This window comes from Eriocheir sinensis, chromosome 8, assembly GCF_024679095.1.
Source record: "Eriocheir sinensis breed Jianghai 21 chromosome 8, ASM2467909v1, whole genome shotgun sequence".
NCBI lineage: Eukaryota > Metazoa > Arthropoda > Malacostraca > Decapoda > Varunidae > Eriocheir > Eriocheir sinensis.
Window position 1 is genome coordinate 9,528,091 of NC_066516.1, and position 13,695 is coordinate 9,541,785.

The 13,695-nt window shown below is 47.2% G+C and overlaps 1 protein-coding gene across 4 annotated transcripts in view; it reads right to left on the reverse strand.

Annotated features, from left to right (window-relative positions):
• The window catches only part of LOC126995472 (proclotting enzyme-like), a 34,488-nt gene extending 21,568 nt beyond the window's left edge, over positions 1 to 12,920 (reverse strand). The window contains exon 1 of one of the 4 annotated variants that reach the window (XM_050855049.1): positions 12,668 to 12,920. Coding sequence is in view for 1 of the 4 variants with exons in the window: in XM_050855046.1 (XP_050711003.1) it covers positions 196 to 215 (20 nt within the window). In the remaining 3 variants the exon portion in view is untranslated. Of the gene's footprint in view, positions 1 to 67; positions 86 to 195; positions 231 to 12,667 lie in introns of those variants that run through there. The other 3 variants (XM_050855047.1, XM_050855046.1, XM_050855050.1) reach the window with 3 other exon arrangements.
• Between the last annotated feature and the right edge of the window lie 775 nt (positions 12,921 to 13,695).

Here is a 13,695-nt window from a genome sequence, read left to right on the forward strand (position 1 = left end):
CGACTGCCTGTCTCTGTCTACCTGTCTTTCTGTCTACCTGTCTCTTTCTGTCTACCTGTTTGTCTACCTGTACTTCTGTCAAACTGCTCTTTTATTCCTCTCTCTGTGCCCTCAAAGCGCCAGGAGCACCGGAAGAGGCAGGAGACATGGGCCACGTAGCGGCAAGGTTGTGAGCAGCCGTGCGCCAAACCCTACGTCGAACTGATTCCATTCATGCTCCTGCCGATACACCGCTTGGCAGGGACTGTGGGGGATGATAACCGATACGAGGACAATGGGAAAGAACGGGAAGAGGAAGAGGAAAGGCAAAAGTGAAAGGCGTTGGGAAAGGTTGTGGGGAAGAGAGCAATACCGAGTCATTCGATTTATGCTAAGGACAAAAAGGAAAGCGGAGAGCAAGAAGAAGGAAAGAGGAAATGCGAAAGGAAGGAGACATGAAATGGGGCGTAGGAGAGAGAGAGAGAGAGAGAGAGAGAGAGAGAGAGAGAGAGAGAGAGAGAGAGAGAGAGAGAGAGAGAGAGAGAGATAAACCAATTAATCAAACTCATCTAGCAGTCAAATGGAATACAGAAAACACTTTATGAGGTTCCGTGGAAAAATCAACATCAAGATTGAGAATAGGAGAAAAAAAAGGGAGGATGGGACGTTAATCAAGAGAGAGGGAGAGAGCGGAAGGGTAAAAAAGGGGAACCAACAGACTTCGGTGACCTTGAACAACCGGCTGACGTACGAGCGAAAGAGGAATTGAAGGGAATGGAAGGGAAATGGAGATGGAAAAGGAGAGTGAAGGAAACGGAGATGAAAAAAAAATAATGAGAACAGAAGAAAATGGTGATAATTATGAAGAGAAAACGAAGCAAATCGAACAGTGTGTGATGGGAGTGGAGGTGGAGAGGGAGCGTTAAGGGATTGGAGATGAAAATAATAAAATAACAACTGAAGAAAACGGCGATAATCATATAAAGAAAACGAAATCAATAGGATAGACTGACTGACATGAAAATTGGAGGGAGGACACGAGGGAATAAACTTGGGATAGACAAAAAATAGATAATTCTGAAAACCGAGAATAAATAGACGAGGAAGAGCGCGTAGGAGGGACAAAATGAAAGAAAATATAGGAGGAAGGAGAGAAATGACGGTAATGGAGAGGAGGAAAGTGGGAAGAATGAGCGCCATTGAGAGGAGATTGTGAGGAGGAAGGAGAGGGAGGGAGGGAGAGGGAAGGAAGGAGGGAGAGGAAAGAAGGGAGAGCAAAGGAGGAGAGAAGAAGGAAGAGGGAAAGGGAAGGAAGAAAGGAGGGAGAGGGAAGGAAAGAGGGAAAGAAGGAAGGAGAGGAAGAGAGGAAGGGAGAAAAAAAGAAGGAGAGGGAGAGTAATGGTGCAGGAAGAAAGAGTGATAAAGGAGGTTTAGAGGGGAAAAAAGCAGAGGAGAGAGAGAGAGAGAGAGAGAGAGAGAGAGAGAGAGAGAGAAAGGGGGAATTTATAAAGAAGGAAAGAAACGAGATATAAGGAGGAGGAGGAGGAGGCGGAAATGTAAAACCGGTCTGAATAGGAAGGAAGCGAATGACGAAGACGAAGAGAGTGGACAAAGAGGAACGGAGGAAGGAAAGATAAAAGTCAGTGATGCCGAAAAACATAGGAAAAAATATAGAAAAAGAGGAAAAAGGTGGAGTAGTAAAATAAAACAAAGACAAACACCTACAGACAGACAGATCGACATAGAGACAGACACAAACAAACAAATAAACTAACAAACAGACACACCTACACAGGCACACATAAACGAATACAAACACACAAACATGAACAAAAACACACACAAACGCAAACAAATAAAGTAACAAACAAAGACGCCCCCCCAGCCCCACCGCACACGCACAAACACACACTCAAACAAACCCACACACTTACACATACACATTTTCCAGCGCCCCTTCAAAAAAAAAAATAAGCACAAAAGACCGTCCGTTGAGAAAGCTTGCCAAAGGAAAAATAAACAAATAAAAAACGAAAATGGAAAACTTGCTGGGTATCGAACTGGTGCATTAGAATACTTCAGAGGCGCGTCGTTATCCCAAACTATGCGCCGAGTGTCCTGTGCTGAGTTACCGTAAGACTTTGCATTCGAGTCTTCGTATAAACCGTGTAAGCTCTTAAGTTGCATGATAAATAAAACTTGTAAATTCGCGGCAACCTGTAAAACGATATGAAACTCTTGCGAAATTCCTCTGAAGTCACCTCTCCTTTGTCATGGATGGTTCTGTATGAATGTTTGTTTCTCTTCGTATGTGTCTACGCTATTCCGATGGGGAAGTGGGGAGAAAGGGGTGAAGAAGGGAGAAGGTTGTTGAGGGTGGGGAGGGGTTGGATGGTGTTATGAAGGGGAAGGACAAAGAGAAGGGGTGGTTAAAAATGGGGGAAGGTTGGGAAGCAGGGGGTTGGAAGGAGTTATGAAGGGGAAGGACAAAGAGAAGTATTGGTTAAAGAAGGGGAAGGTTGTGGAGGAGGTGGGAAGTTAGAAAGAGTTATGGAGGGAAAGGACAAAGAGAAGTATTGGTTAAAGAAGGAGGAAGGTTGTGGAAGAGGTGGAAAGTGAGAAAGAGTTATGGAGGGGAAGGACAAAGAGAAGTATTAGTTAAAGAAGGAGGAAGGTTGTGAAAGAGGTGGGAAGTTAGAAAGAGTTATGGAGGGAAAGGACAAAGAGAAGTATTGGTTAAAGAAGGGGAAGGTTGTGGAGGAAGTGTGAGGTTAGAAAGAGTTATGGAGGGAAAGGACAAAGAGAAGTATTGGTTAAAGAAGGGGAAGGTTGTGGAGGAGGTGGAAAGTTAGAAAGAGTTATGGAGGGAAAGGACAAAGAGAAGTATTGGTTAAAGAAAGGAGAAGGTTGTGGAGGAAGTGTGAGGTTAGAAAGAGTTATGGAGGGAAAGGACAAAGAAGTAGTTGAAAGTGGTAGTAGTAGTAGTAGTAGTAGTAGTAGTAGTAGTAGTAGTAGTAGTGAGGAATGAAAAGGAAAGGAAAGAGAAAGGGTTGTATGGGTGTTAAAGAGGACTGTGAGGGGAAAGAACACGGGATAAGGTTAAGTAGAGGTGGTGGTGGTGCTGGTGGTGCTGATGCTTGCAAGGGGAAGGAAAGCGAAAGGGTTATGTGGGTGCTAAAGAGGGATGTGGGGGGAAAGGAAGAGGGAGGAGATATTTTAAGGTAGTTCATGGTTGTGGAGAAGGCGGGGAGGTGAGGGTGAGGGTGGAGGAGGAGTAGCGGGGAGAAGGGAGGTGAGGTTGTGACTGCGATGAAGAGAGTTATGACAGGAAAGGATGAGGAAGGGTGGTCGTTAAGGGAAAGTGAAGGGATGGTGGTGAGGAGAGGGAGAAGTGGAGAAGCTGTGACAGTGATGAGAAAAGTTATGAAGGGAAAGGATGAGGGAGACTACACAGGCGGATGGCGGGATGGTATAGTAAGGGGAAAGTGAGCGGAAAGGCTGTGGTGGAGGTGTTGGGAAGAGCGGTAATGAAAAGACGAGGAGAAGGAAGATTAGGATAGTGAAAGGCGATGAAGGGATGAGAGACATGTGCCGGTGTTTGGGAGGAGAGAGTTACGGGGACAGTGAGGGGAAAGGGAGCGGAGGGGCTGTGGTGGAGGTGTTGGGAAGAGCGATAATGAAAAGACGAGGAGAGGGAAGATTAGGATAGTGAAAGGCGATGAGGGGTGAGAGACATGGGCCGGTGTTTGGGAGGAGAGAGTTACGGGGACAGTGAGGGGAAGGGGAGCGGAGGGGCTGTGGTGGAGGTGCTGGGAAAGGGAGGTAATGAAAGGGCGATCAGAAGGGAGAGTAGGGTGGTGTAAAACCGGTGTCCGTGAAGGGAGAGTTATTGTTGCGTGTTTCAAGTCGTGTCGAAGATTTTTTCTTTCTTTTTTTTTTACATTAAAGGAAACATCACAACGGAAAAAAAAAAAAAAACGCAAATCACTGCTCCAAGGTGATTAGAAAACAGAAAATTATAACGATAAAATATGATGAAAAAAAGATGAAAATTCTGCTTTAAATAAATGTAGACAAAATTTACAGCGACTGAATTTGTTGACATCGTAATCATCATCACCACAATTTCATGGCGGACTCACACCGGCATCGCAACATCCATCTGGAGCCGCGTCACCGCCTCACCAACCTTCCCCACCCCTCCCCTCCTCTCCCCCCTGCTCCTCAGCCCTGCCTTCCCTGTCTCTCCCTTCACCTCGTCCTTCACAACTTCCTTTACAACTTCCTTCTTCTTCCAAACTGACTCATCAACTACAGTTAGCTGGAAGTGGAGAAAACCTGCAGACCATGTATCAAGGATTGTATTATCGGCAGAAAACGAGTTGTACTCAACAGACAGAAAAGCTTCATCGTAGTTCTCTGTCATTAATGGAATACCATATGGGTCAGTCCTGGAAATCATTCTCTCTCAAGTAGACATCACCAGCTTCGGAACTTGCCTAAAGTTTAACATTTTTTTAAGTTTACGGGTGTCACCAAAAGCTGGGAAAATCCCTCATCACGGCCGACTGCCATGCGTTCCATGCAAAAGGGCCTTGACATAATTATTCAATGATCCGAAAAGTGGCGATTGTCCATCAGCCTTGACAAGTGCACCGTCATACGCCTAGCCCCAAAACAGTAACCATACGTACAGTATAAGTGGGAAATCCCTGATGGTCAAACGTGACTAAACAAATCCTTGGGGTCACTTTCACCTGTGATGTCAAGACCTCAAAGCACTTAAATTTGATTATAGATAAAATTTAAAAACCGATAGCATGCTCGGGTTATTCGTGAGGAATTTTAAGTCACACAACAGGAGTTATGTTATTTCTGTTTAACTCAGCGATGAGACCTCGTTTAATATATGCAATACAGATCCTAGTCCCTAAATCACAGGAAGGACAGAGTTGGTCGAGAGCACAGCGAAGCACCACGAAAGAGATGCCACCTTTGCAGGCACAGTCGTAGGCTCATTCTTTCTGCTGGAAAAGAGACGACTACGATGACAGCATACAAACAACACAAAACTAAAAATAATGGTTTACTGATTTAAGTGAAGCTAGATTATGCAGGTCACTGAAATGGCTGATGAACGAACCGAGTCACTAAGGCTTGCAGCTCTGACATTAGCCAACTATCTTTCCTTTTTCTGCTATTCTAGGCTTCCATGTTTCCTCCTTTACCCCCTCCTTTATTTGTTAACCCGAATAACCGTCCCGCCACGTTAACCTTCCTCAACATTTCCCTCCCCGGAGTCTTTGCAAAATAAACTCCTCCTCGACTTCACATCCACATCCTCCTCCGCTGCCTCGTCACCTCCCGTGTTTCCGCTGCCATTTGTTCGAGCTCCTTCATCCCTTCCCGCACTTCCTGCACCTCGCTTCCTATACCTCGTTTCCTTTTCTTTAGTGTTTGTATTCCTTCTCCCTTCTTTCCTTTCAGTATCTTTCTTTCCTTCTCCATCTCACTCACTCCACCTGGCCCTTCCTTTTTAACTTTCATCCAACCTCTTCTCTCCCGTCCTCCACCTAGCATTCCTCTCCCTCAGCCTTTATGCCTACCAACGCTTGCTTCCCTGACCTAAGTTTTCACCGTTATCCTGCTACTCCTTCCTTTCTGTACCCTTTCCCTCTCATCACCTTAACACAACTTTTTTTGACTTTCAGAACTAACCCATCATTCTTACTTTTTTTTCTCTTCTTTTCATATGTTTTACACTTTCTGCTCTTCCTGCTTCCTCCTACTTTGCTAAACATGCATCCCCACCTTTCTGTTCTACCTGGCCTTCACTACTTTTACAACACTCCAGCTTTCCTTTCCTTTCCTTTCCCTTCCTTTCCTTTCCTTTCCCTTCCTTTCCCTTCCTTTCCCTTCCTTTCCTTTCCCTTCCTTTCCCTTCCCTTTCTTTCCCTTCCCTTTCTTTCCCTTCCCATCCTTTCCCTTCCCATCCTTTCCCTTCCCTTCCTTTCCCTTCCCTTCCTTTCCCTTCCCTTCCCTTCCTTTCCCTTCCCTTCCTTTCCCTTCCCTTCCCTTCCTTTCCTTTCCCTTCTTTCCTTCTCTTTCTTTCCCTTCCTTTCCTTTCCCTTCCATCCTTTCCCTTCCCTTCCTTTCCTTCCATCCTTTCCTTCCATCCTTTCCTTCCATCCCTTCCCTTCCTTTCCTTCCTTCCTTTCCTCCTTCGTTTCTTTCCTTCCTTTCTTTCCTTCCTTTCTTATCCTTCCCTTCTTTCCTTCCCTTTCTTTCCCTTCCATCCTTTTCCCTTCCTTTCCTTCCTTCCTTTTTTCCTTCCTGCCTTTCCTTTCCTTCCTTTCTTTCCTTCCTTTCTTTCCCTTCCATCCTTCCCTTCCATCCTTCCTTCCCATCCTTTCCCTTCCCATCCTTTCCTTCCATCCTTTCCTTCCCTTCCCTTCCTTCCTTCCCTTCCTTTCCCTTCCCTTCCCTTCCCTTCCTTTCCCTTCCCTTCCTTTCCCTTCCCTTCCTTTCCCTTCCCTTCCTTTCCTTTCCCTTCCTTTCCTTTCCCTTCCCTTCCTTTCCCTTCCCTTCCTTTCCCTTCCCTTCCCTTCCTTTCTCATCCAACTTCCCTTCCTTTCCCTTCCCTTCCCTTCCTTTCACTTCCTTTCCCTTTCTTTCCTTTCCTTTCCTTTCCCTTCCTTTCCTTTCCTTTCCTTTCCCTTCCTTTCCTTTCCCTTCCTTTCCTTTCCCTTCCTTTCCTTCCTTTCCCTTCCTTTCCTTTCCTTTCCTTTCCCTTCCTTTCCTTTCCCTACCTTTCCTTTCCCTTCCTTTCCTTTCCCTTCTTTTCCTTTCCCTTCCTTTCCTTCCCCTGCTTCTCCTCCATCTCCTCTGGCCTACTCGCATGCCCTCCCCTTCCTCTCCCTCTCCACTCCTCCCGGTAACCAATCTCGACTTTCCCTTCACTCTCGAGGAAGCGCATGATAGACACTTTCCATTTCCCTCGGCCACACGCTGTTTACTCCTGCCTGTGATCACCGGTATGGGCGGCTGCGGATAAAAAGTGAGGTAACAAGCGAACTGACATAAAGTTAAACTAAAAATATTGCTTTCTTCAGTCGATACGGTTTACTTAGATGACCCCGCAAGGACAAGCGAAATAACAGAGGTAGAAATAGTAATAAGATAAGAAAGGAGTGAAATGAAAGAGTGAAAAATGGCGAGACGAAACCAGATTCATGAATGTGGTAAAACGCAAGTGTGAATTATTATTATTTTTACCATTTTTTTAGGTCATTAATAATCATTTTTTGTATTACTACTACTTTTGTTTTTCTTTTCCTCCTCCTCCGTCCCCTCCTCCTCCTCCTATTACGAAAGTCCAAGGTCGAGCGCAAGAAAGCTAGGGTACCCTCGCTCCACTTTCTCCCTCTGTCACTGGATCCCCGCTACCGCTGCCACCGCATCGACACTGCCACCTCTGGACCCACCAAAAATAGTACCACTCCCTTGCACCACCACCACCTCCACCACCACTGCCACCTCTGGACCCACCAAAAATAGTACCACTCCCTTGCACCACCACCACCTCCACCACCACTGCCACCTCTGGACCCACCAAAAATAGTACCACTCCCTTGCACCACCACCACCTCCACCACCACTGCCACCTCTGGACCCACCAAAAATAGTACCACTCCCTTGCACCACCACCACCTCCACCACCACTGCCACAGGTACCTCTAAAGCGAGTGCCACCATCACCACTCCCAGTCCCCCTCCCTTCCCCCCTCCCATTCACTACCATCTTCATTACTGACACTCCCACCTCTGTCACCACCGTCAGTATTGTTACCGCTGCAACCATATCCACCATCAATTTCACAGTACAACCACAATATCACCACATCCTTCACCCAGTGCTCTCAATCCACCACCACAACCACCACCATCATCATCACAGCACCATCCCCAGGTTATCACTTCATCTACTATCACCACAGCCACCAGCACCACTTCACCACCACAACCACCATCATCATCAACGTTCACTGCTGCCAGCCTATCACCACAAACACCTAAGCGTAACATCGGAACTCTATCATCATCTCAACACCGTTCATCATCCCCACATGACAAGTCACCACCGTCATGCAACACCATTACCTTCCGCCTCAACACCACAGCGTCACAGTCATCACCGCAACACTCCACACCCTTCCTCATCCTTCCGTCCCCAACCTACCGCACCCCCATCCTTCCCTACCCTTCCCTGCCCATCCCGCCCGTAACACTCCGTCACAACACGATATAAAAACAGTAACTACCTCGAACTTGGTATTTAAATGTGATCTCTGACTTTTGGCAATGTTACTACCACAACAACTACCGTAGCTACTACTACTTTTGCTCACTAACATTTACTTCGTCCGTGGCTTCAGTGAGTACCTGTGTCAGCTGTTCCCATTCTCTGCTTTAGTAACGCTAGACATCCGCTCACACCTCAAAAATAACGAGGCGGAAATTCAGTCAAGTCGTAACGCCAAGCACGTCATGACAGTCGCCACGCGCTCAACATTCATGGGTAGAAATGTTGCAGCAGGTGGCGGGCATCCATGTCTGAGGGGGACTCGCGAGGTGCAGACTGCGGTGAGGTAATCGCCTTGGGAAGTGTTATCAAACGTTCTGAACGATACAAATGTGCTGTCTGGCTCCCCTCGCCGCTGGGAGGATGATCCCGCGGAAGACTGTTTTGAATGGGGTCACGCGACGGACGCTGCGGGTTATTCTCGTATATGAGAGCAGACCAGTCCTGTAAACACTGGCATTGGTGTGTGTGTGTGTGTGTGTGTGTGTGTGTGTGTGTGTGTGTGTGTGTGTGTGTGTGTGTGTGTGTGTGTGTGTGTGTGTGTGTGTGTGTGTGTGTGTGTGTGTGTGTGTGTGTGTGTGTGTGTGTGTGTGTGTGTGTGTGTGTGTGTGTGTGTGTGTGTGTGTGTGTGTGTGTGTGTGTGTGTGTGTGTGTGTGTGTGTGTGTGTGTGTGTGTGTGTGTGTGTGTGTGTGTGTGTGTGTGTGTGTGTGTGTGTGTGTGTGTGTGTGTGTGTGTGTGTGTGTGTGTGTGTGTGTGTGTGTGTGTGTGTGTGTGTGTGTGTGTGTGTGTGTGTGTGTGTGTGTGTGTGTGTGTGTGTGTGTGTGTGTGTGTGTGTGTGTGTGTGTGTGTGTGTGTGTGTGTGTGTGTGTGTGTGTGTGTGTGTGTGTGTGTGTGTGTGTGTGTGTGTGTGTGTGTGTGTGTGTGTGTGTGTGTGTGTGTGTGTGTGTGTGTGTGTGTGTGTGTGTGTGTGTGTGTGTGTGTGTGTGTGTGTGTGTGTGTGTGTGTGTGTGTGTGTGTGTGTGTGTGTGTGTGTGTGTGTGTGTGTGTGTGTGTGTGTGTGTGTGTGTGTGTGTGTGTGTGTGTGTGTGTGTGTGTGTGTGTGTGTGTGTGTGTGTGTGTGTGTGTGTGTGTGTGTGTGTGTGTGTGTGTGTGTGTGTGTGTGTGTGTGTGTGTGTGTGTGTGTGTGTGTGTGTGTGTGTGTGTGTGTGTGTGTGTGTGTGTGTGTGTGTGTGTGTGTGTGTGTGTGTGTGTGTGTGTGTGTGTGTGTGTGTGTGTGTGTGTGTGTGTGTGTGTGTGTGTGTGTGTGTGTGTGTGTGTGTGTGTGTGTGTGTGTGTGTGTGTGTGTGTGTGTGTGTGTGTGTGTGTGTGTGTGTGTGTGTGTGTGTGTGTGTGTGTGTGTGTGTGTGTGTGTGTGTGTGTGTGTGTGTGTGTGTGTGTGTGTGTTATTGTATCAATCTCTTCAGATATTTCAAACCGTTCTTTAGCATCCATATTGACCTGCCCTCCCCACCCACCCCCCATTTCACCTCTCGGACACCCCCGTGGGGTGTTGGCGCTTCGCCGACGGGAAAGCTAGACCCTTCGTCCTAGCTGTCGCGCCTCGCCGCGGCCAAGGTCACCAGAAGCAGGTAAACCGGTGAAAGTGTGGAGAATATACAGCAGCAAGGCCGGACAAATTCGCAGACACGCCCCGGAGATGTAGTTCCCGGATGCCTGCTTGCCAGCAGGGAGACATGCAAGACATCTACTGAATATATGCCGTGCACTCACAAGCCTATATATAGTCCTGCCTTCCTCCCGCTCCAGCTATTTTACCGGGTTTGTTCCCAGAGTCCTGGACAGACGGACTGATGGCGGCAGGATGCACGGGCCGCTACACACGCTGCAGCCCGGGTGTCTATAGTAACTATAGATCTTGGCCTGGCCCGCGGGGATTCTCTCACTCGCGCTGCACCGATGCACTCACAACAGATCCGGAAGGCAGACGGTCTTGTTTAATAACAGAAGAAATCTTAAACAGAAGAAATAGCAGCAATAATTTTATTTTTTATGATTTTTTTTGATCTGTAGTTGGAAGGGACAGAAATGAATCAAATTCATCAATATTTTCTTAATCAATGTTTTTTATCTAATGTTCATTATCTAAAGGGAAATTTACAAATTTTAGTTAGCAACAGTTAGTCCTTACACCATTAGGTCCCACAGAATTAGCTCGGACGGACGAGACTGAGGTGCCGACGTGTGTGTGTGTGTGTGTGTGTGTGTGTGTGTGTGTGTGTCAGACAAAAGCATTGTACCCATAGCTCGCTCACTCATTCAACAAAACTGGCACAACCTCCCCCTCCCACACCCCGGGCGTTCTATAATTAGTTCATCCTGATCAAAGAGCCCAAACTCCTAACTCCTCCAAACATAACAATTACGACAACATACAACATCCCCATTACGTCACCTGTCCTCTACATCCGGATATCCAAGGATGATAGTGCCTTCAGGGCTTTCCCAGCACACACCTACCTGTCTCTTACGTATAGATATATGTTATGATTCCAGGGATGTACGCAGTTTAATGGCATAACCTTCTCTAACTAACAAAGATTCACCACCACCGCCAAAGATTCATTCACACCGCTATAAAAAAAAATACAGGTAAACAGATAAAGAGACTAGCTGATAATTATAGTAAAAGGGGCTCATCACCACCACAAACATTAATTCACACCTCTCCCAAAAAATGCAGGTAAATAGATAAATCGACTGCCTGGTTAATCATAGTTAAGCATAATAAAACAATAGAATAAAATGATAATGATGATACATAATAACTTCAATCAATAAGTAAAGAATAAACACCACCACCACCAAAAGTCCTTTATACTAAAGCCAAAAACAACTTTCTAATCGGGTGCAATATTACGTTCGTGCAGTCCTCCCTCCCTTCCTCCCCCGGCCACGCAACGCCACCGCTTCTTATCCAACTGATGCAAGACTCTGCCCCGCCTAGGCCAACCCACTAACCTTGGCACACACTAACCTCCTCTCGGTATCAGTAGGAAAATAACGCGAAGTAACTGCTTTAGATGATTTCCCTATACCTTCCACTCTAGCACGGGCAATGTGGAAAGGACACGAGGGGGAAGAGTAACGTAAATGTCTGCACGAGAGGATTAGTTACGTAGTTCCAGCGAGGCGGGTCAGGCGGGGCGGGGAAGGAAACAGCGGTGGTCCAACGAAGATGTTTACACCTACTATTCACCTGTTTTGTTGTATCTTCGTATTATTGTGCTGCGTCTATCTGCCTCATTATCGTAAGCCCATCTCTCTTTTTTTTATTTTTTAATCAAGGGTATAGTACGAAGAGGAAGTGGGTTAGTGGCGAAGGTACAGGTGGGGGAGAAGGAAAGACAGTAGGAGTGTACAGTTGTATGGTGTAGGTTCGTTAGTTGTTCTGGTGTAGTTATTGTTTATCGGGCACCTTATTTGTACTCTCTCTCTTCTCTCTCTTCTCTCTCTTCTCTCTCTAGCGCTGGCAATGTATTCAATGGCCTGCTACGGAGCCGCGTTTCGGCCTGCGAGGCGGCAACACAGTTATACACCTCGCGGGTACAGCAAAATTATACGTGCAGTGGTTCTTAAACACACACACACACACACACACACACACATTGTTTAGAGCCTTTTAGTCCAAAACAATCTAGTGCTCTTGCGCCTCGACAAGAGGATAAAATTATGGCACAGGTGCGTAATGTAAGACGCCCTTCAAAAGTTCCTCTTTAAAGCCCTTTAAGAGGATGAAGACTCTCCGACGCAATGCTCGTGTCAAGAAGCTTCCCGCTGAGCCAAGGGAGGGAAGAAAGATAGATGGGAAGCATAAACACTAATTCGCCTCTTTACGACATATTAACTTTCTAGTGGTCACTTTAGCCTTCAGTAAACAGTTTATCATGCGGAAGGCGGTGACGGCGTTCCTCAGGTTGGCAAGGGCGACCCGCGGTGCTTTAAAGATGTCCGGAAGGGAAAATGCTGGGCGAGGCGGCACAGGATGACAGTAGTTTGTTTTCCAGGGAATTCAGCAGACGGTAACACCAAACGACGAAGACCACTTACTTAACACCTGCGTTCTCGAAACAGTCAAACAGCTCATTTAATTTTCATGAGCCAAAGTTCTCTTCGCATTTAATCTTGCTATGCACTGCTGATTTGCAAGCACTCACTCACGTCCATACCAGTGCAGAAAACTATTAATATAAGCGAATAAATTACTATTTAATGATTTCGTCAGCACAAGAGTCCTCACAGTGATGCAAGTCGGGGGAGCAACGTACCTTTATTCCTCGTCAGGAGCTCAGGCAACAAATATGTGTTTCTGAGGCTGCACAATCCGTCTCTGGCTCGGGTCGACCCTCTCCTAGTGGCGGGAGGGCGAGGCGACTTCAATAACGTCTTGGTAACTCTCGCTTATATCCCTGCGGTCGCTCGTTTCCAGGGTTCACTATGGAGCTGGTTTGTATGAGTCTTCGGTACAGTTCCTCGCTGTTTCTCGAGGCCTCAGATCACTTTTGTGCCCCACGAAAGCAATGTCTTGGTCTGAGTCGCTCCTGCCTCGGCCCAGGACGCAAATGTTGTTGAGGCTGCGGGTCGACGAGGCAGTTGGCAACCTCTTCCTGTGGCGCCGTCCGGCGGGGATGCAGCTGGATTTTCAGAACTTATCTCTAGAATTCCCGAGTGTTCTCGTTCGGTCAAGGCAACGCTAGGGTCCAGTGTACCTTGATCATGTTTTCTCTCAAAAAACGATGAACGATTCCTTGGTAGACCGACGCAACACGGGATGAACTGAACATGTCTGTCCTGTATCCCACTTGCTGTTTGTCTCTAGACCCCCCCCCCCCCTGTTTCACAATAATTGGGATAATGAAAGAAACTTTTCGTATAACTCACTGGCTTTCAAGGCCCCGCGTCCAGTCCTCGGCAAAAAAAAACACCCACCGTCGACCTTAACCCACCCAGCGAGTCTTCTGAGAAAGGCGATACAATGGTGCGCCACACACCACAATCTTCCCTCTCCGCTCCACAACTTCCACTTCTTCCTCCTCTTCCTCCACAGCCACAACCACCACAACTTCTTTCTCCTCCTCCTCAGTCTCCCCCTCCTCCTCCTTCTCCCCCTCTCCCTCCGGCGTCCTACAAGTTTCAAAACAAAAGACGTTGTTAGTGGTGGTAATGACTTACACACACACACACACACACACACACACACACACACACGTCACTCTTCACAGTACAGTTAGAGGTATCCATGGGGCACACCTTGGCCGACCCCACCACCAGCAACACCCTTTATTTAGTCGACCAA